Source organism: Giraffa tippelskirchi, chromosome X, assembly GCF_054371585.1.
Source record: "Giraffa tippelskirchi isolate mGirTip1 chromosome X, T2T-mGirTip1v1.2.pri, whole genome shotgun sequence".
NCBI lineage: Eukaryota > Metazoa > Chordata > Mammalia > Artiodactyla > Giraffidae > Giraffa > Giraffa tippelskirchi.
Window position 1 is genome coordinate 132,880,531 of NC_137289.1, and position 24,486 is coordinate 132,905,016.

The 24,486-nt window shown below is 40.8% G+C and overlaps 1 protein-coding gene across 4 annotated transcripts in view; it reads left to right on the forward strand.

The window, feature by feature from the left end:
- PCYT1B (phosphate cytidylyltransferase 1B, choline) overlaps positions 1 to 24,486 on the forward strand; it is a 123,950-nt gene that overhangs the window by 89,374 nt on the left and 10,090 nt on the right. For all 4 annotated transcript variants that reach the window (XR_014076239.1, XM_081567922.1, XM_081567921.1 and 1 more), the window contains exons 6-7: positions 9,353 to 9,495; positions 12,155 to 12,343. Coding sequence is in view for 3 of the 4 variants with exons in the window: in XM_081567922.1 (XP_081424048.1) it covers positions 9,353 to 9,495; positions 12,155 to 12,343 (332 nt within the window). In the remaining variant the exon portion in view is untranslated. The remainder of the gene's footprint in view (positions 1 to 9,352; positions 9,496 to 12,154; positions 12,344 to 24,486) is intronic.

Sequence of the window (24,486 nt, forward strand, 5' to 3'; positions counted from 1 at the left end):
TTTCCTGAAGTTGCCGTGAGAGCCTGGTATAGACCAGTGCCTGTCAAGGGCACATGTGCCTGCAGATCCTGCAGGGTCTCGTGGACATGCAGCGTTGGGTTCAGGAGGTCTTCAAGGACCCAAGGTCCCCATTTCTAAAGAGCTCCCAGGTTGTGAGCTCCTGCACATTCCTAAACCTGACTTAGAGTAGCATGGATCCAGACCAGGGATTCTGGTTCACCCACAGTTACTCCCATGGTTACCCCCAGGGTTAACTGAATCAGCATTTCCTAGGGTGACAGTTCTTCAGTTACCTTGTACAGTAGGAACAAGCATTTGCTGGCGGCTTTATTTCTGGGTGAGGAGCCTCTAGTGAGCTAAGAAAAAGTTAGCCTGCTAATTTTAGGGAGTAAAGCCTCAAGTTCTAGCTTTTGGGTGTAAAAACATGTCTACTAAAAAATACAGTCACAACCTGAAAGTAGAGAGTTATTTTATTTGGTGCGAATGTTTAGGACTCCGAGCCTGGGAGACAGCATCTCAGTGGCTCTTGAGAAAACTGCTCCAAGGAGGCAGGAAGGGAAGTCAGGCTGTATATAAGTTTGCAACAAAGGGAGCAGCAGTCTGAACATCAAAGATCAGGTATCAAGTAAAGGAATTTAGCATTCTATGTATGGGAAGACACAAGCCTCTGGGCTCACTGAAGCCACTGGGCTTTCATTTGCACCTCAGCTATCTGGGGCCAATCCTGTCTCCTTGTTCACCTTGCTTCTTGCATTCCCTCAGCTCCTCAGCAGTCACTGTAGGGGGTGGCAGCATCCGCTGATTGCAGTTTTGGGAGACCTCATTCACATTTGGAGGCCAGAAATCGCTGATGGCTGTGACATTTCTTGCTGATTGATATGGCAGGAGATATTTTCATTTCACAAACAGGTCCATTATTTTTTTAACTCTAAGCAGTTGATCATCCGATTGTTGCATAACAAATTATTCCCACAGCTAGCTACTTAAAAGAGCTCCTATTTTTCGCTCATCATTTTGTGGGATAGGATCTCAGCAAGGGCTTGGCTGGGTGGTTCCTGCTCAGGGTCTCTCAAATGGCTGTATTCAGACACTGGCTGGGGCTGCCAGCATCTGAAGGCCCAGTTGAGCTGGAGGTCCCTGTGAAAGTCGCTCAGTCATGTTCAACTCTTTGCAACCCCATGGACTATACAGTCCATGGAATTCTCCAGGCTAGAATACTGGCGTGGGTAGCCTTTCCCTTCTTCAGGGGATCTTCCCAACCCAGGGATTGAACCCAGGTCTCCCACACTGCAGGCAGATTCTTTACCAGCTGAGCCACAAGGGAAGCCCAAGAATACTAGACTGGGTAGCCTATCTCTTCTCCAGGGGATCTTCCCGACTCAGGAATCGAACTGGGGTCTCCTGCATTGCAGGTGGATTCTTCACCAACTGAGCTATCATGGAGGTCCCTGGTGGTGTGCTTAAGTGACTGGCAGTGAATGCTGCTTATCGACAAGGATCTCAGTTGGGGTTGACACTGGAACACCTCCAGGTGGCCTTGCCATGTTGTGTGGGCTCCTCACCATGGTGGCTGGGCTCCCAGAGTGCATCCTACGAGGATGCATTTGGAGAGCAAACACCTTCAATGGAAGACACAAAACTTCTTCTGACCTAGCCTTTGAAGTCACTCAGCATCATTTATGCCACATTCCATTTGTTATAAGAAAGTCACAAAGGCCAGCTCAGATGCCCAGGGTTAGGGGTCATGCCCACCTTTAATCCACCACAATTCCCATCTCCAAATTGAATAGGCAAGTGGTATTTTACTTGCTCTGGGAGCACAGACATAAGACTTAGGTGTGACTTTTCATATGCACAAGGGCCCTCTCTTGTGATCCATTGATCTCCTCTGCTGATTCCTCACCAAGGAAGAGGCACAGCAGAAATCAGCTTGGGGTCTGGGTAGAGAAGACGTGGGAGAAAGGTGCTCAGAAATGACGTCAGCATCCACGTTGGGCTTTTATCCTCTCATTGAGGTTCCTTCTGAAAGTCTAAAATCACTTTATATGAAGCCAAGAGATATGGAGGGCAGGAACTAAACCTTACAGCCCTCTGCTCTGCTTGTCAGAACTGCATGTCAAAATTCTCCAGCAGAGCCAGATGAAAAGATGAAGTTTAAATGAAGTAGACTGTAAGGTCCACATTATTCATCATCATGCTAATATTGCCTACTACTGTTGAAAGTTTTCTTCATTAACATGTTCTTTGCTGCTTCTTAAAATAGCTCCATAACCAAATGCCGTAATTCTGAGAAGCATGATAAAAAAGGTTCTCTGATCATGCTGATTCCTGAATATTTTTAGCAGAGCAATAATTAGGATTTGGAGGAAGCTGGGTGCCTCATTATGTCAGCAGAGGGCTTGGCTTCTTTCAGAGACCCGCCTCCTAACCGGCCAAAGCAAATCTCTCTCCAACCCCAGTTTCCAGTTACTCAGCCCCAGAGACCTCACCCTGTGTCTTCAGAGAAAGGGTGAGCCCATGTCACCAGTGTCTGAGTGACTTCCTAAAGTCTGTGTGTGACTAGACACTCCTCTTAACATTTCAGCAGGCAGGGCTCATGAGTGCGATGCCTGCCTCCTGAACGATGGGACGTACCCCTCACCAGAAAAGCTCCGAGCTGCTCTCACTGAGGTGAGGATGTGGTCTCAGGGTCCCTGGCTTGGGGCCCCTAGCCCACCAGAGCCCTGCACAGTTGCATCAGTTGGGTGCTATTAATATCCATGCGTTTAGATGTTTCTGTCCCCTGCCTTCTTCTTAGATTTCTGTTTTGAGTCCACTGTGTTAGAGCATGCTAAAAGAAGTTTCTGGCCTCGGGGCCACAGAGTATATTTGTGGCAGAATGAGGGGAGGGGGCAGCGCTTGCAGGACACTGAAGTCCAGTGTGGCGAGGCCAAGGCTGGGCCAGCCCGTTGCTCAGCTCCCTAGGAAACAAGGAGAACAATGCCCGCTGCCATTGCCTAGCGCAGAGACCTTGGCTTAGGGAGTGAAGGGGGAAAGAAGGTCTGAGAGGAGACTGGAGAGAAGCACAGGGAAGAGAGCAAGCTGCTTCAGAGTCATGGATTCGAATCTAAATACAAAGGACAGTGTTTGAATCTAGATACAAAGCCAGTGAGGATGTTGAACAGGATTTTGAAAGACTGTTCTGCAGCTCTGGCTGTGGGAGAGTGGATTTGAGGGGATAGAAGAGTGATATCCGTGGAGACTGGTTTTGAGGCTCTTGCTGTAATCTTTGAACAAAATGGGGTTAAGTTGGTTTAGATGGAGGATGGAGAGAAGCTGGTGAACCAGGGAGACACTTGGGAAGTAGGTTGGTGAGTGGAAAGACATTGATTGGACATAAGGACTAGGGGAGAGAGAGGGAGGTGGCGCAGATGAGGCCAAGGTCAGCTTGCACAGCCAGCTCATTTCTCAACTCTGGAGGCTGAGGTTAGCAACTTGCCTCCTGAGGCTTGAGTGACGTACTCAAGTCTAGAAACGGGGGACCCAGCACCCTTGTCCCTAAGCTCTGTCCCTCATGCTGTGTCATGCTTCATGTCTCTGACTGAGTGACCGCCATCATATTAGATAGAAAGATTTCAATTGCCAGCATGTGATTTTAGTCGACAACAGAAGTACAAGCATGAACCAGATTCTTGTCTTTTTAAATTATTTTTTTAAAAATTTATTTTATATTGGAGTATAGTTGATTAACCACGTTGTGTTAGTTTCAGGTGTACAGCAAAGTGAATCAGTTATACATGTACATATATCCACTCTTTTTAAGATTATTTTCCTATATAGGCCATTCCAGAGTACTGAATACAGTTCTCTATGCTGTATAGCAGGTTTTTAGTTATCTATTTTATATACAGTAGGGTGTATATGTCAATCCCACTCTCTCAATTTATTCCTTCCCTCCATCCCCTGGTAACCATAAGTTTGTTTTCTACATCTGTAACTCTACTTCTGCTTTATAAATGAGTTCATTTGTATACAACCATTTTCTTTAGATTCCACATATAAGCGATATCATGTGATATTTGTCTTTCTGTGTTTGACTTACTTCACTCATTATGACAATCTCTAGGTCCATTCATGTTGCTGCAAATGGCATTATTTTGTTCTTTTTTATGACTGAGTAACATTCTGTTGTATATATGTACTCCATATTCTTGATCGATTCCTCTGTTGATGGACATTTAGGCTGCTTCCATCTCTTGGCTATTGTAAATAGTGCTGCAATGAACATTAGGGTGCATGTATCTTTTCTAACCATGGTTTTCTCTGGATATATGCCCAGGAGTGGGATTGCTGGGTCATGTGGTAGTTTTATTTTTAGTTGTTTAAGGGAATGTCATACTGTTTTCTATAGTGGCTGTACTAATTTACATTCCCATCCACAGTGTAGGACAGTTCCCATTTCTCCACATTCTCTCCAGCATTTACTGTTTGTAGATTTTTTTTTTTTTTGCATTGTGCAGTTTTTCTTTTTTTTTTATCTTTTTTTTTTTTTATAAATTTATTTATTTTAGTTGGTGTTTGTAGATTTTTTGATGATGGCCATTCTGAGGTGATATCTCATTGTGGTTTTGATTTGCGTTTCTCTAATAATTAGCGATGTTGAGCATCTTTTTTCATGTGCCTCTTGACCATCTGTTGTGTCTTTGGAGAAATGTCTATTTAGCTTTTCTGCCCATTTTAAAAAACATTAAAAAAAATTTTTTTTTTATTATTATTATTTTTTTTTTTAGTTGGGGGCTAATTACTTTACAATATTGTAATAGTTTTTGCCATACATTGACATGAATCAGCCATGGGTTTACATGAGTTCCCCTTCCTGGACCCCTCACCCACCTCCCTCCCCATCCCATCCCTCTGGGTCATCCCATTGCCCTGGCCCTGAGCGCTTGTCTCGTGCATCGAACATGGAATGGTGTTCTGTTTCACATATGATAGTATACATGTTTCAATGCTATTCTCCAAGAATGTCCCACCCTCACCTTCTCCCTCGGAGTCCATAAAATTGTTCCATGCATCTGTGTCTCTTATTCTGTCTCGCATAAAGGGTTATCGTTACCATCTTTCAAATTCCATATATATGCATTAGTATACTGTATTGTTGTTTTTCTTTCTGGCTTACTTCACTCTGTATAATGGGCTCCAGTTTCATCCATCTCAGTAGAACCGATTCAAATGTATTTTTTTTAATGGCTGAGTAATATTCCATTGTGTATATGTACCACAGCTTCCTTATCCATTCGTCTGCTGATGGACATCTAGGTTGCTTTCATGTCCTGGCTATTGTAAACAGTGCTGTGATGAACATTGGGGTACACGCGTCTCTTTCAATTCTGGTTTCCTCGGTGTATATGCCCAGCAATGGGATTGCTGGGTCATATGGCAGTTCTATTCCCAGTTTTTTAAGGAATCTCCACACTGTTCTCCATAGTGGCTGTACTAGTTTGCATTCCCACCAACAGTGTAAGAGGGTTCCCTTTTCTCCACACCCTCTCCAGCATTTATTGCTTGTAGACTTTTGGATAGCAGCCATTCTGACTGGTGTGAAATGATACCTCATTGTGGTTTTGATTTGCATTTCTCTAATAATGAGTGATGTTGAGCATCTTTTCATGTGTTTGTTAGCCATCTGTATTTCTTCTTTGGAGAAATGTCTGTTTAGTTCTTTGGCCCATTTTTTGATTGGGTCATTTATTTTTCTGGAATTCAGCTGCAGAAGTTGCTTGTATATTTTTGAGATTAATTGTTTGTCTGTTGCTTTGTTTGCTATTATTTTCTCCCATTCTGAAGGCTGTCTTTTCACCTTGCTTATAGTTTCCTTTGTTGTGCAAAAGCTTTTAATTTTAATTAGGTCCCATTTGTTTATTTTTGCTTTTATTTCCAATATTCTGGGAGGTGGGTCATGGAGGATCCTGCTGTGATTTATGTTGGAGAGTGTTTTGCCTATGTTTTCCTCTAGGAGTTTTATAGTTTCTGGTCTTATGTTTAGATCTTTAGTCCATTTTGAGTTTATTTTTGTGTACGGTGTTAGGAAGTGTTCTAGTTTCATTCTTTTACAAGTGGTTGACCAGTTTTCCCAGCACCACTTGTTAAAGAGATTGTCTTTTCTCCATTGTATATTCTTGCCTCCTTTGTCGAAGATAAGGTGTCCATATGTGCGTGGGTTTATCTCTGGGCTTTCTATTTTGTTCCATTGATCTATATTTCTATCTTTGTGCCAGTACCATACTGTGTTGATGACTGTGGCTTTGTAGTAGAGTCTGAAGTCAGGCAGGTTGATTCCTCCAGTTCCATTCTTCTTCCTCAAGATTGCTTTGGCTATTCGAGGTTTCTTATATTTCCATACAAATTGTGAGATGATTTGTTCTAGTTCTGTGAAAAATACCATTGGTAGCTTGATAGGGATTGCATTGAATCTATAGATTGCTTTGGGTAGTATACTCATTTTCACTATATTAATTCTTCCAATCCATGAACACGGTATATTTCTCCATCTGTTTGTGTCCTCTTTGATTTCTTTCATCAGTGTTTTATAGTTTTCTATATATAAGTCTTTTGTTTCTTTAGGTAGATATATTCCTAAGTATTTTATTCTTTTTGTTGCAATGGTGAGTGGTATTGTTTCCTTAATTTCTCTTTCTGTTTTCTCATTATTGGAGTATAGGAATGCAAGGGATTTCTGTGTGTTAATTTTATATCCTGCAGCTTTACTATATTCATTGATTAACTCTAGTAATTTTCTAGTAGAGTCTTTAGGGTTTTCTATGTAGAAGATCATGTCATCTGCAAACAGTGAGAGTTTTACTTCTTCTTTTCCTATCTGTATTCCTTTTATTTCTTTTTCAGCTCTGATTGCTGTGGCCAAAACTTCCAAAACTATGTTGAATAGTAGTGGTGAAAGAGGGCATCCTTGCCTTGTTCCTGACTTTAGGGGAAATGCTTTCAATTTTTCACCATTGAGGATAATGTTTGCTGTGGGTTTGTCATATATAGCTTTTATTATGTTGAGATATGTTCCTTCTATTCCTGCTTTCTGGAGGGTTTTTATCATAAATGGATGCTGAATTTTGTCAAAGGCTTTTTCTGCATCTATTGAGATAACCATATGGTTTTTTTCTTTCAATTTGTTAATGTGGTGTATTACATTGATTGATTTGCGGATGTTAAAAAAACCTTGCATTCCTGGGATAAAGCCCACTTGGTCATGATGTATGATCTTTTTAATATGATGTTGGATTCTGTTTGCTAGAATTTTATTAAGGATTTTTGCATCTATGTTCATCAGTGATATTGGCCTGTAGTTTTCCTTTTTTGTGACATCTTTGTCTGGTTTTGGAATTAGGGTGATGGTGGCCTCATAGAATGAGTTTGGAAGTTTACCATCTTCTGCAATTTTCTGGAAGAGTTTGAGTAGGATAGGTGTTAGCTCTTCTCTAAATTTTTGGTAGAATTCCGCTGTGAAGCCGTCTGGTCCTGGGCTTTTGTTTGCTGGAAGATTTCTGATTACAGTTTCGATTTCCGAGCTTGTGATGGGTCTGTTAAGATCTTCTATTTCTTCCTGGTTCAGTTTTGGAAAGTTATACTTTTCTAAGAATTTGTTGTGTCTTTGGAGAAATGTCTATTTAGCTTTTCTGCCCATTTTAAAAAACATCTTTAAAATTTTATTTTTGGCTGCACTGGGTCTTTCTTGCTACGTGCAAGCTTTCTCTAGTTGTGGTGAGCAGGGGCTACTCTCTGGTTGTGGTATGCAGTCTTCTCATTGCCAAGGCATCTCCTGTTGGAGAGCATGGGCTCTAAGGCATGGGCTCAGTGGTTGTGGTTCACAGGCTTAGTTGCTCTGCAGGATGTGGATTTTAATCCATTTCGAGTTTATATTTTTGCATGGTGTTAAAGTATGTTCTAATTTAATTTTCTTACATGTAGGTGTCCAGTTTTCCCAGCACGATTTATTGACAAGAATGTCTTTTCTCCATTGTACAGTCTTTCCCCTTTGTGATAGAGTAATTAACCATAGGTGTGTGGGTTTATTTCTGAGTTTTCTATCCTGTTCCATTGATCTATATATCTGTTTTTGTGACAGAACTATCCTGTTTTGATGACTGTAGCTTTCTAGTATAGTCTGAAGTCAGGAAGCTTAATTCCTCCAGTTCCATTTTTCTTTTTCAAAATTGCTTTGAGAATTTGGAGTCTTTTTGTGTCTCCATCCAAATTTAAAATCTTTGTTGTAGTTCTATGAAAAATGCCATTTGTAGTTTGATAGGGATTGTATTGAATCTCTAGAGTTTGTTGGGTGGTATAGGCATTTTGACAGTATAGGTTCTTCCTATCCAAGAACATGATATATCTTTCCATCTATTTATGTCATCTTCGATTTCACCAGATTCTTGTCTTTGATAACACTTGTGACTTTACAGCCTTTTATTGGTACACTCAAATATATCTTTGAGGACTTTAAGGAAGTTCTATGGGAACTTGGCATCCTCTCTGCTTGTTTGTTTCTTCTCAGTCCCAGCAGAGTATAGATGAAAAGGCCTTTGTGTGGTGAAACCACCATTGAGAGTAGATTGCTCTTAGAAGGGTAAAATCATCGAGCACCCACTGTGCATGTCTTTAGACCAGAGACAATAAAAATACTGCACCCTTTTTCTTCTCCTTTGCTATAACATGATGCAGAACTCCCTGGAGAAGAAGGGAAGTTGCTGTGATCTCACAATTTCTTTGACTCGATTGCTATGCTCCATTCACTTACTCATTTAATTTGCATGTATTGAGCACGTTCCATGTGGTAGACACTGGGGCACTGAACTGGGTGCTGGACACATAAAGATGATCAAGACACAGCCTGTGCTTTCAGAGTGCTCCCTTTCCACAAGGAAATAGATACTGAAAATGCTTTTGTTAATGGCAGTCAAGTTTATATTTTAATGGTTGTGGATTCTGCCTGGTGATATCAGGAAAGACTTCCCAGAGGCATAGCCTTACGACTGGACCCTGTATGATGAGGAGCTACTCTGAAGCTGCTGTGGGCAGGGAAGGGGGTTCCAGGGCAGGAAAGAAGGGCTTGAAATGAGCAAATGCTGAGAGCCAGGTGAGTGCCTGGTGCATCCAGGGAACAGGTCCAGTATGACGAACATGCAGTGTCTGTGGCAGGTAGGGAGTGAATTCAGCCTGGCAGAGTCAGCTGGGGCCAGATGTGAAAGCCACCCTGACCTAGGAGCTGCCACTTTGTCCTGGACAGGAGAATCATTCAATAAAACGGGTCACCTGAGATCATCTTAGTTGTTTTTTCTTCATCCTGTCTTTTCTATTCGAACAGGGATGTTTGTTCCAACACAGAGAACAGAAGGCATCTCAACATCAGACATCATCACCAGGATTGTCCGTGACTATGATGTTTATGCCCGACGCAACCTCCAGAGAGGGTACACAGCAAAGGAACTGAATGTCAGCTTTATTAATGTAAGTGTGCCACCCCACACCTCTGAGGACCAGTGTGTCACGCTATTGCTGGCACTGTTTGCAAATCACTTACTTTACACCACTTGATATTCTTGATGTTTGACATTTATTGTCTCATTCAGTCCACATAACAGCCCAATGATGTATTATTATCCACATTTTATAGATGGAGAAACCAATGTCCAAATGGGTAACATAATTTGACCAAGACATACAGGTAGTGAGCGAACATCACGTTTTTTGAAGGAGCTGCCTCACCTCCCTCTCTGCACCCCAACCTCCCCCATTAGAGTTCTCAGACTTGGGTGAAGCGTTTCTGAGAGATCTGCCCTCATGAAAGGCAAGAGTTGTCTTCTGCTCCAAGAGAAGGAAGGAGCACAGAGGCTCTAAAAAGCTAAACCCAGAGAAAATGCTTTCTTGTTTTAACGGTTTACAATTTTCATTTTATTAAGGCCTTACAGATACTCATTAGGAACTTTAACAGCTGCTTTTTTTTGTCCAGAGAAATTACAGCCACTTTAAAAAAGCCCAAAGTCTTTGGCTTCCTTTTGTCTTTCTGCTGTATTGTTCTCACAGAGCTGCTGTTAGTTTAATAATAGAGCAACTGTTAAAACAATTTTTAAACAAGCAAAACAAGCTGTTAAAATGCCAAGAGGGCAGCCCAGTTGCTAGAGGTGATGTTGGTGAGTCTAGATGACCATGTTTGCCTGAACTCCAAGGAGCTGATTGAGGTGAGCAAAATAAGAGCTCTCCACACATGCAGGATTTCCACACACACTCCCAAAAATAGATACGGTGATTTTTCTACAAAACTAGATGTTTACAATTATGTGCAGCCACAGTTATCCAGCAGCTTACACAACCCAATCATCAGTGCCTCCAAATAAGGCAGGGTTCATTCAGTAATCGTAAGTTAGTGATTATCAGTTGTCCTCAGGAGGCAGGGAGTGTTGGGAGTCCGGGCTCTGTGGCTTTGTACAGACTGGGTAACAAAATGGCAAATGTCAGGTTCAAGTGGCAAACAGAACAAGTGGCTGAAAAGAATTCAGTCAAAGTGATTAGTTGGTATCTTACAGAGCATAAAGCCCTGGTTATTTCAATAAATTAAACTGCCTGTTCTTTTAAATTGAATTCAGTCACCCATCCAGGCATGTTGAGCCATTTCTAAAAGTTATTGCTTGTGCTCTTTCAACGGCCTGTAGATAAGCCAGGGAACCGTGTAGTCAGTGTGGATGTGCCCGTTGCCTTTCTGTGACCACAAGCTGGGCTGTGGCACAGAAAATACATCATGTGTGTTGGATGAGTGTGTAGATGAATCACAGAACCTCAGGTGGCAGGAACCTGACGAGGGTCAGTCACCAGCCCAAGTCCCTGAATTTGTCAATAGAAAAATGAGGAAAGTTGAGTTCGGAGGGACCTGGCTCAAGTCCCTCAAGCAAAGTAGAGGCAGAAGCAGTAGCAGCCTCCCAGCCTTGTGACTCCTGGTCCAGAGCCCAGTCTAGTGTTCCAAGCAGCTCCTGAGAGCAGTGGAGAGTCACTGTGTATTATATACAGCTGGCTGGCGGCACAGATGGCTCACACCTCACCCTGCGGCTGCAGTAATGTTTGTGAAGTCTAGATCAGGGACTCCTGACCCAGTTTTGTAATACTGTATGTAGCTCCAAAAATTCTGAAATGGACTTCAGTTCCATATAGTGAAGAAAGGTGAGAAATCTTATTACCCCTTCAGGAGGAAATGTATTATGGTTTCATGGAGGAAAAGAGCCTTTGTTTCATGTTATCTTCATAGTTTTGATTCCACTTTCACCAGGTAACATGATTAAATGCTTCTGTTGCTTACGAGTAATCAAACAGCCAACACACACTGAGCTTTTACTAAATGCCAGGCATTGTGCCAAGTACTTTACATGCATTATCGGATCTAATTGTTACAGCAACACTATAGGGTAGGGACAATAATTATCCCTATTTTACAGATGCAAAAATAGGTTTAGAGATGGCATGTGAGTTGCCCAACATCTGATGCCTTCTAGGCACATGGGTATAGCAATGCTGCATTAAGGCTATGAACAAAATCCCAGTCCAGAGAAGCTATCAGAACAAAAATTTTCTTCATTACCAAGGAAACTGATGTGGTTCCATTAGATTAATGGGAAATATCATGACAGTGACAATTTTAGTATAACATATAGGTGCTAAGGCCCAGCCAGTGTCTCACTTATTTCAACCAATATTGATTTTAACAATGTTCCAGTAAAATAGAGAACTTAGGCTGCTTCTGAGTGCCATTCTATGTACAATTCATATTTTTGTCTAAGTGTCAGGAGAACTGAGGGGATGTATTCACCTAGTATTTATCCAAAATAAAGAGCAAATGGATAGTTTTGGTTCTTCTAAGTGAATTCAACTTTATTTATAAGGAAGAGAACATTACAACCACTTGTACTTCACTGTACCCATTCAGGTCGACTAATCAGAAGTGACTTTTCTTACAAGAGATGGGCCTTCTCATCAATCCAGCCCTTGAAAACTAGCATCCTGACTCTTCACGTTTAGAACATGCACAAGTTGAAATAAAATCTGACCATTTTGTGAATGACTAATCTCTCCCCAGCCCTTTTGGGTAAATCCCTTTCTTTCTCCTTTAATTTTTGACCAGGAGAAGAAGTACCGCTTCCAAAACCAGGTAGACAAGATGAAGGAAAAGGTCAAAAACGTGGAAGAAAGATCAAAGGAATTTGTGAACAGAGTGGAAGAAAAGAGTCATGATCTAATTCAGAAGTGGGAAGAGAAATCGAGGGAATTCATTGGCAACTTCCTAGAACTGTTCGGGCCTGATGGAGCATGGGTATGTAATTGTTTCACTTCTTCCTACAATAATGGGTGTTTTCAGTTTATCCTCCTTTCCAAGGAACTACTCAAGGGTGTCCCTTATCTCAGTCCAATATGTGACCTCTACTTTGGGCATTAGCCCAAATGACTTCAAGTCTATGCACTTCTTTATTTAGTTTCTGCTTTTCCTTTCTATATGGCACCCAGGAGTCCCCAAAGCCAACTCTGTTCTCTATTTCTATTTCTTGTTTGAAGCCATTTGGTAGTCACTGAATGTCTATTACTGCAAAGGTTGGTTTCATAGCTCATCCTAATCTCCCAGTTGGAGGATGCACAGCTTATGGGTAAGGGTGAAGTAGGTCAGTGGCATCATGGATCTTGTGTTATAAAACAAGGCTAATGCCTCTTGGATCAACCAGAGGAGGAGGATGCAGAAGAAATGTAGCTGCCTTGATCACATTTTGTGATCAGGAACTCCTCCTTCATTGGCTGGAAGAGAGAGAGAAGAGGTGAGACTTTGTACTCATCATGCCCTGATTTGCCCCTGTTTTTTCCATGATATATATGTGCTGGGATAAGGCATAAAAGTCTTAGGGGATGGAGGCCATGATCTGAATCTTAAAACTGAGACAGAAAATGCAGACAGGATCTCTTGCCTAAATTCTATATAGAATTCTGAGTGAAAATTACAGACAGAGAAAAGGAAATTCTGGAAACCACCTTATGCTCCACTGGTATTTCTTTTCTTTTCCCTCCATTTCTATTTTTATTATTTTTTTAATTAATTAATTAATTTATTTTAATTGGAGGCTAGTTACTTTACAATATTGTAGTGGTTTTTGCCATACACTGACATGAATCAGCCATAGGTGTACATGTGTCCCCCATCCTGAACCCCCCCTCCCACATCCCTCCCCATCCCATCCCTCTGGGTCATCCCAGTGCACTGGCTTTGAGTGCCCTGTTTCATGCATTGAACTTGGACTGGTGATCTGTTTCACATATGGTAATATACATGTTTCAATGCTATTCTCTCAAATCATCCCACCCTCGCCTTCTCCCATAGAGTCCAAAAGTCTGTTCTTTATATCTATGTCTCTTTTGCTGTCTCACATATAGGGTCATCATTACCATCTTTCTAAATTCCATATATATGCATTAATATACTGTATAGCGTTTTTTTTCTGACTTACTTCACTCTGTATAATAGGCTCCAGTTTCATCCACCTCATTAGAACCGATTCAAATGTGTTCTTTTTAATGGCTGAGTAATATTCCATTGTGTATATGTACCACAGCTTTCTTATCCATTCATCGATGGACATCTAGGTTGCTTCTGTGTCCTAGCTATTGTAAATAGTGCTGTGATGAACACTGGGGTACGTGTGTCTCTTTCAATTAAAGATCTAAAAAAAATGGAGTAAAGATCTAAATGTAATACCAGAAACTATAAAACTCTACAGAAAAACAGGCAAAACACTCTCTGACATAAATCACAGAAGGATCCTTTATGACCCACCTCCAAGAGTAATGGGAATAAAAGCAAAAATAAACAAATGGGACCTAATTAAACTTAAAAGCTTTTGCACAACAAAGGAAACTATAAGCAAGATGAAAAGACAGCCTTCAGAATGGGAGAAAATAATAGCAAATGAAGCAACTGACAAAGAATTAATCTCAAAAATATACAAGCAGCTCATGCAGCTCAATACCAGAAAAATAAATGACCCAATAAAAAAATGGGCCAAAGAACTAAACAGACATTTCTCCAAAGAAGACATACAGATGGCTAACAAACACATGAAAAGATGCTCAACATCACTCATTATCAGAGAAATACAAATCAAAACCACAATGAGGTACCATCTCACATCGGTCAAAATGGCTGCTATCAAAAAGTCTACAAACAGTAAATGCTGGAGAGGGTGCGGAGAAAAGGGAACCCTCTTATACTGTTGGTGGGAATGCAAACTAGTACAGCCACTATGGAGAACAGTGTGGCGATTCCACTGGTATTTTTATTGTGTGTGTACTGCTGGAGTAAATAACCAGTATTATCAGCAGAGTTAATAAAGAGGGTTCTATGGAAGACTTTGTTTTAAAAAATTGATGTGTAGTTGATTTACAATGTTGTATTGATTTCTGCAGTACAGCAAAGTAATTCAGTTATATATACACACGCATTTTTTTATACTCTTTTTCATTATGGTATATCTTAGGATAAGGAGTATTGTTCTCTGTGCTATATACAGTAGAACATGTTTACCCATTTTATGCATAAAAGCTTACATCAGCTAACCCCAACCCCCTCCCCCCTTGGAAACCACCGATCTGTTCTGTGTGTCTGTGATTCTGTTTCTGTTTCATGGATAGCTTCATTTGTGTCATATTTTAGATTCCACACATAAGTGATGTCATATGGTATTTGTCTTTCTGACTGCACTTGGTATGATAATTGCTAAGTCCATTCATGTTGCTGAAATGGTGTTATTTCATTTTTGTTTATGGCTGGTTATGACCAACCTAGATAGCATATTTAAAAGCAGAGACATTACTTTGCCAACAAAGGTCCGTCTAGTCAAGGCTATGGTTTTTCCAGTAGTCATGTGTGGATGTGAGAGTTGGACAGTGAAGAAAGCTGAGTGCCGAAGAATTGATGCTTTTGAAGTGTGGTGTTGGAGAAGACTCTTGAGAGTCCCTTGGACAGCAAGAAGATCCAACCAGTCCATCCTAAAGGAGATCAGTCCTGGGTGTTCACTGGAAGGACTGATGCTGAAGCTGAAGCTCCAATACGTTGGCCACCTCATGCAAAGAGTTGACTCATTGGAAAAGACCCTGATGCTGGGAAGTATCGAGGGCAGGAGGAGAAGGGGACGACAGAGGATGAGATGGCTGGATGGCATCACTGACTCGATGGACATAGGTTTGGTTAGACTCCGGGAGTTGGTGATGGACAGGGAGGCCTGGCGTGCTGCGATTCATGGGGTTGCAAAGAGTTGGACACGACTGAGTGACTGAACTGAACTGAGTAGTATTTTATTGTGTGTGTGTGTGTATATATATATACCATACCTTCTTTATCCACTCTTATTTTGATGGACATTTAGGTTGTTTCCATGACTTGGCGATTGTGAATAGTGCTGCTAGGAGCACTGGGGTGCATATATCTTTTTGAATTATAGTTTTGTCTGGATATATGCCCAGGAGTGGGATTGCTGGACCATATATGATAAGTCTTAATTTTCTAAGGAAACTCCAAACTGTTTCCCACAGTGGCTGCACCAACTTAAATTCCCACCAGCAGTGTAACAGGGTTCCTTTTTCTCCACACCTCCTTCAGGTTTGTTATTTGTAGACTTTTTAATGATGGCCATTCTGACTGGTGTGGGAAGTGCTACCTTATTTTAGTTTTGATTTGCATTTCTCTAATAATTAGTGATTGCTTCTTGACCATCTGTATGTCCTTTATGGAGAAATGTCTATTTAAGTCTTCTTCCCATTTTTGAATTGGATTTTTTTGTTGTTACTAAGGTTGTATTAGCTATTTGCATATTTTAGAAAATAAGCCCTTGTTGGTCTCATCATTTGCAAATATTTTCTCTTATTCTGTAGGTTGTCTTTTCATTTTATGGTTTCTGTTGTTGTGCAAAAGCTTATAAATTTGATTAGTTCTCATTTATTTCTATTGCCTTGGGAAACTGACCTAGGAAAACATTGGTATGATTTCTGTCAGAATATTTGGCCCATGATCTCTTCTAGGGGTTCTAAGGTGTCGTGCCTTATGTTTAAGTCTATAACCCATTTTGAGTTTATTTTTGTGTATGGTGAGAGGGTGTGTTTGTTCCAACTTCATTGGTTTGCATGCGGTTTTCCAACATTTCAACATTGCTGAAGAGACTGTCTTTTCCACACTGGTTTTCAACAAAGGAGGCAAGAATACAGTATCAATTGTATGTATGCGGGTTTATTTCTGGGCTTTCTATATTCTGTGCCATTGATCCATATGTCTGTTTTTGTGCCAATATCACTCTGTTTTGATTACTGTAGCTTTGTACTATCGTCTGAAGTCTGGGAGGGTGCTGCATGCTGCTTTGTTCTTTTTCTGTAGGACTGCTTTGGGAATTCTAGGTCTTTTGTGGTTCCACATAAACTTTAAGAGTATTCTATAAAAAATGTCATGGGTAATTTGATAGGGATTACATTAAATCTGTAGATTGTTTTGGGTAGTTTGGTCATTTTAACAATACTAATGCTTCCAATCCAAGAGCATGGGATATCTGAAAGAGATAGTTTTAAAGTAGCTTTCCTTTTAGAACCAAAAGGAATGATTCCATTTGATTTCCCTAATTTTTACTAGCCTAGATATCCTAGTACAACATGGGAAGTCTCTAACAAAATTGATTTTGGCTGAATTATTTTACTGATGGGTTGTCCCTGTTGCCTCTCTGCTCACTGAAGCTGGTTCATAAGATTATCTAAAAGTAAAACAATTAAAAGAACAACATTTGAGAAGTTAGAAGAGATGCTTTGCTAAAAGCCTAGCAGCCTCTAAGTGATTATAGAGGTGGTGGTCATAGGCCAAGCTTGACTTGTTGGCTGAGGCTGAGAGAGGGTGGAGGGCTTACAGGGGTTGACTTGAGCCTTCAACAACTTCTAGAGAGAGCTTATAAGAGCAGAGGACCCAAGGGTCTGGTTCCTTTTCATTTTCCCTGGGTTTCAGCTCAGATCAAATTATCTGGGATTCCATGGTCTCTGTAACAAGTTTGAAATTTCTCATTAATCTAGTGTGTACTTTAATAGTTAACATTTTTCATAACTAGTTTTCAGGCTCTGAGGAAACAACTAGCAGTTTTTTAAAAATGAAAAACCAGGTAGGCATTCATTTGTTTACAGAGGTTCAGAAATGTCTGCTTAGGTCTTCTGCCCAAATGTTTCAATTTACTTATTTTTAGTTGAGGATAATTGCTTTACAATATTGTGTTGGTTTCAGCCACAGGTAAACATATGTCCCCTCCCTCTTGAACCTCCTTCCCACCCCTCTAGGTTGTCAAGAGCACCAGTTTGAGCTCCATGTGTCATATAACATAGTCTCAGTCACATAACATATTCTCATTACATATGGTAATGTTTATGTTTCCATGATACTCTCAATTTATCAATTTATCCTACCCTCTCTGTCCTGTGTGCGTAAGTCTGTTCTCTATGTCTGCATTTCCATTGCTGCCATGCAACTAGGTTCATAAGTACTATCTTTCTAGATTCCATATGTTTCTGTTAATATATCATATTTATGTTTCTCTTTCTGACTTACTTCACTCTGTATAATAGGCTCTAGGTTCATCGACCTCATTAGAACTGACTCAGAAGTGTTTCTCTGTATGGCTGTGTAATAGAGCAATAACATCAACATAGCAGGAAACAAGAGGGTTTTTTATAACTAATTTTGTGGACATATAGCTTATTTACAATGTTAACTTATTATTATGGTTTATCACACAATATTGAATATAGTACTTTCTTTATGTTTAAGTTATTTTTATTTTTTAACTTTACAATATTGTATTTGTTTTGCCATACATTCACATGAATCCACCATGGGCGTACACGTGTTCCCCTTCCAGAACCCCCCTGCCACCTCCGTCCCCATCCCATCCCTCCAGGTCATCCTGGTGCACCAGCCCCGAGCACCCTGTATCATGCATCAAACCTGGACTGGTGATTCGTTTCACATATGATAATTTACATGCTTCAGTGCCATTCTCCCATATCATCCCATCCTCGCTCTCTCCCATAGAGTCCATAATATTGTTCTATTTATCTGTGTCTCTTTTGATGTTTCGCATACAGGGTTATCTTTACCGATTAACTAAATTCCATATATATGAGTTAGTATACTGTATTGGTGTTTTTCTTTCTGGCTTACTTCACTCTGTATAATAGGCTCCAGTTTCATGCCCCTCATTAGAACTGATTCAAATGTATTCTTTTTAATGGCTGAGTAATATTCCATTGTGTATATGTACCACAGCTTCCTTATCCATTCGTCTGCTGATGGACATCTAGGTTGCCTCCATGTCCTGGCTATTATAAACAGTGCTGTGATGAACATTGGGGTACACATGTCTCTTTCAATTCTGGTTTTCTGTGTGTGTATGCCCAGCAGTGGGATTGCTGGGTCATCTGGCAGTTCAATTTCCAGGTTTTTAAGGAATCTCCACACTGTTCTCCATAGTGGCTGTACTAGTTTGCATTCCCACCAACAGTATAAGAGGGTTCCCTTTTCTCCACACCCTCTCCAGCATTTATTGCTTGTAGTCTTTTGGATAGCAGCCATTCTGACGGGCGTGAAATGGTACCTCATTGTGGTTTTGATTTGCATTTCTCTGATAATGAGTGATGTTGAGCATCTTTTCATGTGTTTGTTAGCCATCTGTGTGTCTTTGGAGAAATGTCTGTTTAGTTCTTTGGCCCACTTTTTGATTGGGTCATTTATTTTTCTGGAATTGAGCTGCAGGAGTTGCTTGTATATTTTTGAGATTGTTTGTCCGTTGCTTCATTTGCTATTAATTTCTCCCATTCTGAGGGCTGTCTTTACTTTGAAGGGAGGGAGGGAACAAAGGAAGAAAGTATAAATAACCATAGAAACTAAGATAACGGTATTAACAGGAGTTGTAACAGGGATTACAGGACATGGTGTCATTAATAGACTTGGGTCATATATTTTTAACATGTTGGTTAATATTTGAGTTCTAAAGTTCTTTAAAAATTCTAGGAACAAATGTCCTAAAATTCTGTAACATCACAAGTTTCTTAGGAAACCACATTTCATTTTATCTTTAAACATTTATTCAGCAACCATTTTTTTACAGTTTATGAAAGTGGTCTTATGGTAGGAGCTTAGTGTATACCTGCTAGTGGGAAAAATAGACCCATCCATCAAGAAGTAACTGTAAAACAGTATGGTAAGTGGTATGTGAGGTCAGGAAAAAAGTCACATCCACTAGTTTATCTGCATACTCAGTATACTTTTGGAGAAGGCAATGGCAACCCACTCCACTACTCTTGCCTGGAAAATCCCATGGACGGATGAGCCTGGTAGGCTGCAGTCCATGGGGTCATGAACAGTCGGACATGACTGAGTGACTTCACTTTCACTTTTCACTTTCATGCATTGGAGAAGGAAATGGCAACCCACTCCAGTGTTCTTGCCTTGAGAATCCCAGGGACGGTGGAGCCTGGTGGGCTGCCGTCAGTGGGGTCACACAGAGTCAGACACGACTGAAGTGACTTAGCAGCAGCAGCAGCAGCAGCATACTTTGTTCTCGAGTCATCCTCTAAAGTTCTCTGTGTACAAGTCTTGTCTGTTCTATTGGAACTCAGGTTGATCTCTACTTTTTCAAGAATACAACCTAATCTTGTAAAGTGAGGGTAATTTAGGAGAGTAAGGAGGGTAGCAGAAGGTAAGTGTTTTGGAGTTCCTAGGTGGTATAGTGGTGAGGGCTTTGCTTTCCAATGCAGGGGTCATGGGTTTGATTCCTTGAGGAGAGCTAAGGAAAGCGAGCTAAGGGAGAGCTAAGGAAACTTACTTACTCTGAACTGTAGTGTCCTAAGGAGGGCTAAGAAGACTTACTCTGACCTATAGTGTTCTAAGGAGAGGTAAGGAGACTTACTTACTCCAGAAAGTGTGTTAATGAGGGCTAAGGAGACTGACTTACTCTGAACTATAGTGTTCTAAGAGAACTAAGGAGACTTGCTTACTCTGATGTATAGTGGTCTAAGAAAAGCTAAGGAGACTTACTTTGACTTCTAGTGTTCAAAGGAGAGCTGTGGAGAACTATGGAGAGCTAAGGCGAGCAAAGGAGACTTAGTTACTCTGACCTATAGTGTTCTAGGGAGAGCAAAGGAGAGCTCTGTAGTGCTAAGGCGAGCTAAGGAGACTTACATACTCTGACCTATAGTGTTCTAAGTAGAGCTAAGGGAAGCTAAGGAGACTTCCTTACTCTGACCTATAGTTTTCTAAGAATAGCTAAAGATAGCTAAGGAATGCTGTGGAGAGCTAAGGAGACTTAATAGTGTTCAGTAGTGGCCTGCTGCGGGACATGGTCTCTGACTACAGCAGACCTGGGTTACCCAGCGTGTAGCCGAATCCCTCTTGAAGGCGGTCGCCCTTAGCCCCACCATAGAGCCACCAAACAGATGACCCACAACAGATTTCCCAACCTGGGGATGCATCAAAGGGACTTAGAACCTCCTGGAATTTGACTTTGTAGTGGGAGACTGAGTCAGAGTTGCCCATGAGTGTCCAGGAATCTCTGGTGGTGGTGTGAGTCAACAGTTTGGCCTCAGGCCAAACAACTGGGAGGGAACAGCAGCCATACACAGAAAACTGGACTAAAGATTTACTGAGCATGGTCCCGCCCATCAGAACAAGACCCAGGTTCCCCCTCAGTCAGTCTCTCCCATCAGGAAGCTTCCATAAGCTCTTATCCTTATTCATCTGAGGGCACACAGAGTGAAAATCACAATCACAGAAAACTAACCAAACTGATCACATGGGTCACAGCCTTGTCTAACTCAATGAAACTATGAGCCATGACATGTAGGGCCACCTAAGATGGACGGGTCATGGGGGAGAATTCTGACAAAACATGGTCCACTGGAGAAGGGAATGGCAAACCACTTCAGTATTCTTGCCTTGAAAACCCCATGAACAGTATGAAAAGGCAAAAAGATAGGACACTGAAAGATGAACTCCCCAGGTTGGTAGGTGCCCAATATGCTACTGGAGATCAGAGGAGAAATAACTCCAGAAAGAATGAAGAGACGGAGCCAAAGCAAAAACAACACCCAGGTGTGAATGTGACTGGTGATGGAAGTAAAATCCTATGCTGTAAAGAACAAAATTGCACAGGAACCTAGAATGTTAGGTCCATGAATCAAGGTAAATTCAGTTCAGTCAGTTCAGTTGCAGAGTCGTATCCGACTCTTTGCGACCCCGTGAACCACAGAACGCCAGGCCTCCCTGTCCATCACCAACTCCCTGAGTTCACCCATACCCATGTCCATCGAGTCAGCGATGCCATCCAGCCATCTCATCCTCTGTCGTCCCCTTCTCCTCCTGCCCTCAATCTTTACCAGTATCAGTGTCTTTCCCAATGAGTCAGCTCTTCACATCAGGTAGCCAAAGTATTGGAGTTTCAGCTTCAACATCAATCCTTCCAATGAACCCCCAGGACTGATCTCCTTTAGGATGGACTGCTTGGATCTCCTTGCAGTCCAAGGGACTCTCAAGAGTCTTCTCCAGCACCACAGTTCAAAAGCATCAATTCTTCAGTGCTCAGCTTTGTTTATAGTCCAACTCTCACATCCATACATGACTACTGGAAAAACCATAGCCTTGACTAGATGGACCTTTGTTGGCAAAGTATGTCTCTGCTTTTTAATATGCTGTCTAGGTTGGTCATAACCTTCCTTCCAAGGAGTAAGCGTCTTTTAATTTCATGGCTGCAGTCACCATCTGCAGTGATTTTGGAGCCCAGAAAAATAAAGTCAGCTACTGTTTCCACTGTTTGCCGATCTTATCTGCCATGAAGTGATGGGACCAGATGCCATGATCTTAGTTTTCTGAATGTTGAGCTTTAAGCCAACTTTTTCACTCTCCTCTTTCACTTTCATCAAGAGGCTCTTTAGTTCTTCTTTGCTTTCTGCCATAAGGGTGGTATCATCTGCATATCTGAGGTGATTGATATTTCTCCTGGCAATCTTGATTCCAGCTTGCGTTTCTTCCAGCCCAGCGTTTCTCATGATGTACTCTGCATATAAGTTAAATAAGCAGGGTGACAATATATAGCCTTGATGTACTCCTTTTCCTATTTGGAACCAGTCTGTTGTTCCACGTCCAGTTCTAACTGTTGCTTCCTGACCTGCATACAGGTTTCTCAAGAGACAGGTCAGATGGTCTGGTATTCCCATTTCTTTCAGAATTTTCCACAGTTTATTGTGATCCACACAGTCAAAGGCTTTGACACAATCAATAAAGCAGAAATAGATGTTTTTCTGGAACTCTCTTGCTTTTTCGATGATCCAGTGGATGTTGGCAATTTGATCTCTGGTTCCTCTGCCTTTTCTAAAACCAGCTTGAACATCTGCAGTTCACGGTTCACGTACTGCTGAAGCCTGGCTTGGAGAATTTTGAGCATTACTTTACTAGCGTGTGAGATGAGTGCAGTTGTGCAGTAGTTTGAGCATTCTTTGGCTTGCCTTTCTTTGGGATTGGAATGAAAACTGACCTTTTCCAGTCCCGTGGCCACTGCTGAGTTTTCCAGATTTGCTGGCATATCGAGTGCAGCACTTTCACAGCATCATCTTTGAGGATTTGAAATAGCTCAACTGATACACCCTACCATATTTGATTTAATAGCCTGTATAAGAAATGAAATCCAATCAAATCCTTACATTTTTTAAGTAACAGATGAAACCACACTACTGTGGAAAACTTTGTAGTGGAAAGATTTTAGAAATATAGAATAGCATTCAATTCATTTTATTGTACCTTTTGGAATATAAGAGTGGTAGAGTTATAAACATTTGGAAGCTCCATCAAAGTGCAAAAAGAATTTCAACTTCCCTGATTTCCAAGGCAAGTCAACTCTGTAGTCTTTGAAAGATCTAAGGAAAATACTTGGCCTAAAATTAATATCTCACATCCCCAAATTTCTTGGAATTTATATATTGGGATGCTGATGGTTGGCGATACCAGCTCTCTCAAAATATATTTAGCTCAACAAAGTAGATTTCAGTCCACTTCTTTGATAAAACAAACCTTTTCATCATAAATACTAAATAGCCAGAATTTGGATTAAATTGAACCCCATGTTATGATGGCAACTGAGAAAATTTTCCTACCATAGAGTAACCCAAATTGCAATGATTTTGAGAGTGAAATACATCCCAAACTGTATCATAGTCTCATAACAAAACAGCTTCATCCTCAAACCATACCCAGTGTGCTGTCAGTAAATGTTTCTTGAAGCAATGCATCATTGGTTAGCCTTCAGATTCTCCATGCCAGGAAAACCCTCCATAATATTTTGTAACAGACAAAATGTTTCTTTTCAACACCATCAGAGCAATACTTTACCCCATAATAGCTGAAAAAAAAAATTCCATCGTAAGTATGTGCGTACACATATATACACACATATACATTTATTTATACATACCTCATTTTGTTTATCCATTTATCCATCAATGGAGATTTAGATTGTTTCCGCTTTATGGCTGTGAACATTAGCTATACAAATATCTATTTCAGTCTCTACTTTCAAGTCTTTTGAGTGTACACCCAGGAGTAGAATTGCTGAAGCATATGATAATTCTTTTTAATAACTTTGAGGAATTGCCATACTGTTTTCCACGGTGGCTACACCATTTTACATTCCCTCCACAATGTACAAAGGTTCTGATTTCTCCACATCTTCTTCAGCACTTGTTGTTTTCTGTTTGTTTCTTTTAATAGCCATTCTAATGGCAATGCTAACTATTAAGACTTTTGATTTTGAGAAATGAAATATAAAATTCAGTTTGTGGATCCGAATTAGATTTCCCACTCGTCTTTTAGACAGTTTGAAAACTTTGTCTGCCAACAAATACTCAAGTAAAACACAAGTAAACATGAAAAGCTTCTAACCATGAAAGTTATGGAGAGCTAGTCATGAGCAGGGCTTCAATTCATAGCCGGAGAGCTGTGGGCAAGTTCACTTACCTCTCAGCCACTTCCTTGGGTTGTTGGGAGGATTAAATTGTCACCTACTTTAAAGTCCTTTTTAACAGTGCCTGGCACCAGGGATGTGACAGGCACTGTTTCAGGGCAAGTTGTTGTTTGTTGATTGGAACTCATGATTTGAACTCTTCTTGAGTTCCATCTTGATTACCAGAGGTCCAAACCATATGTAGCTAGGATATTTTTATTTCCTTTTTTGGTGGATTTGCCAGAATATATCTGAAACCCTGAAACCTATAAAGGCATTTGTCAAGTCATTACTGCCTCACGAGATATTAAGAACTTCTTGAAAGGGAAAACATTGTAGAAGAGGAAACAGAAAATTACTGTCATGTGGACAGGACTACAAATGGGATTATTTTCTTGGGAGAAAACTA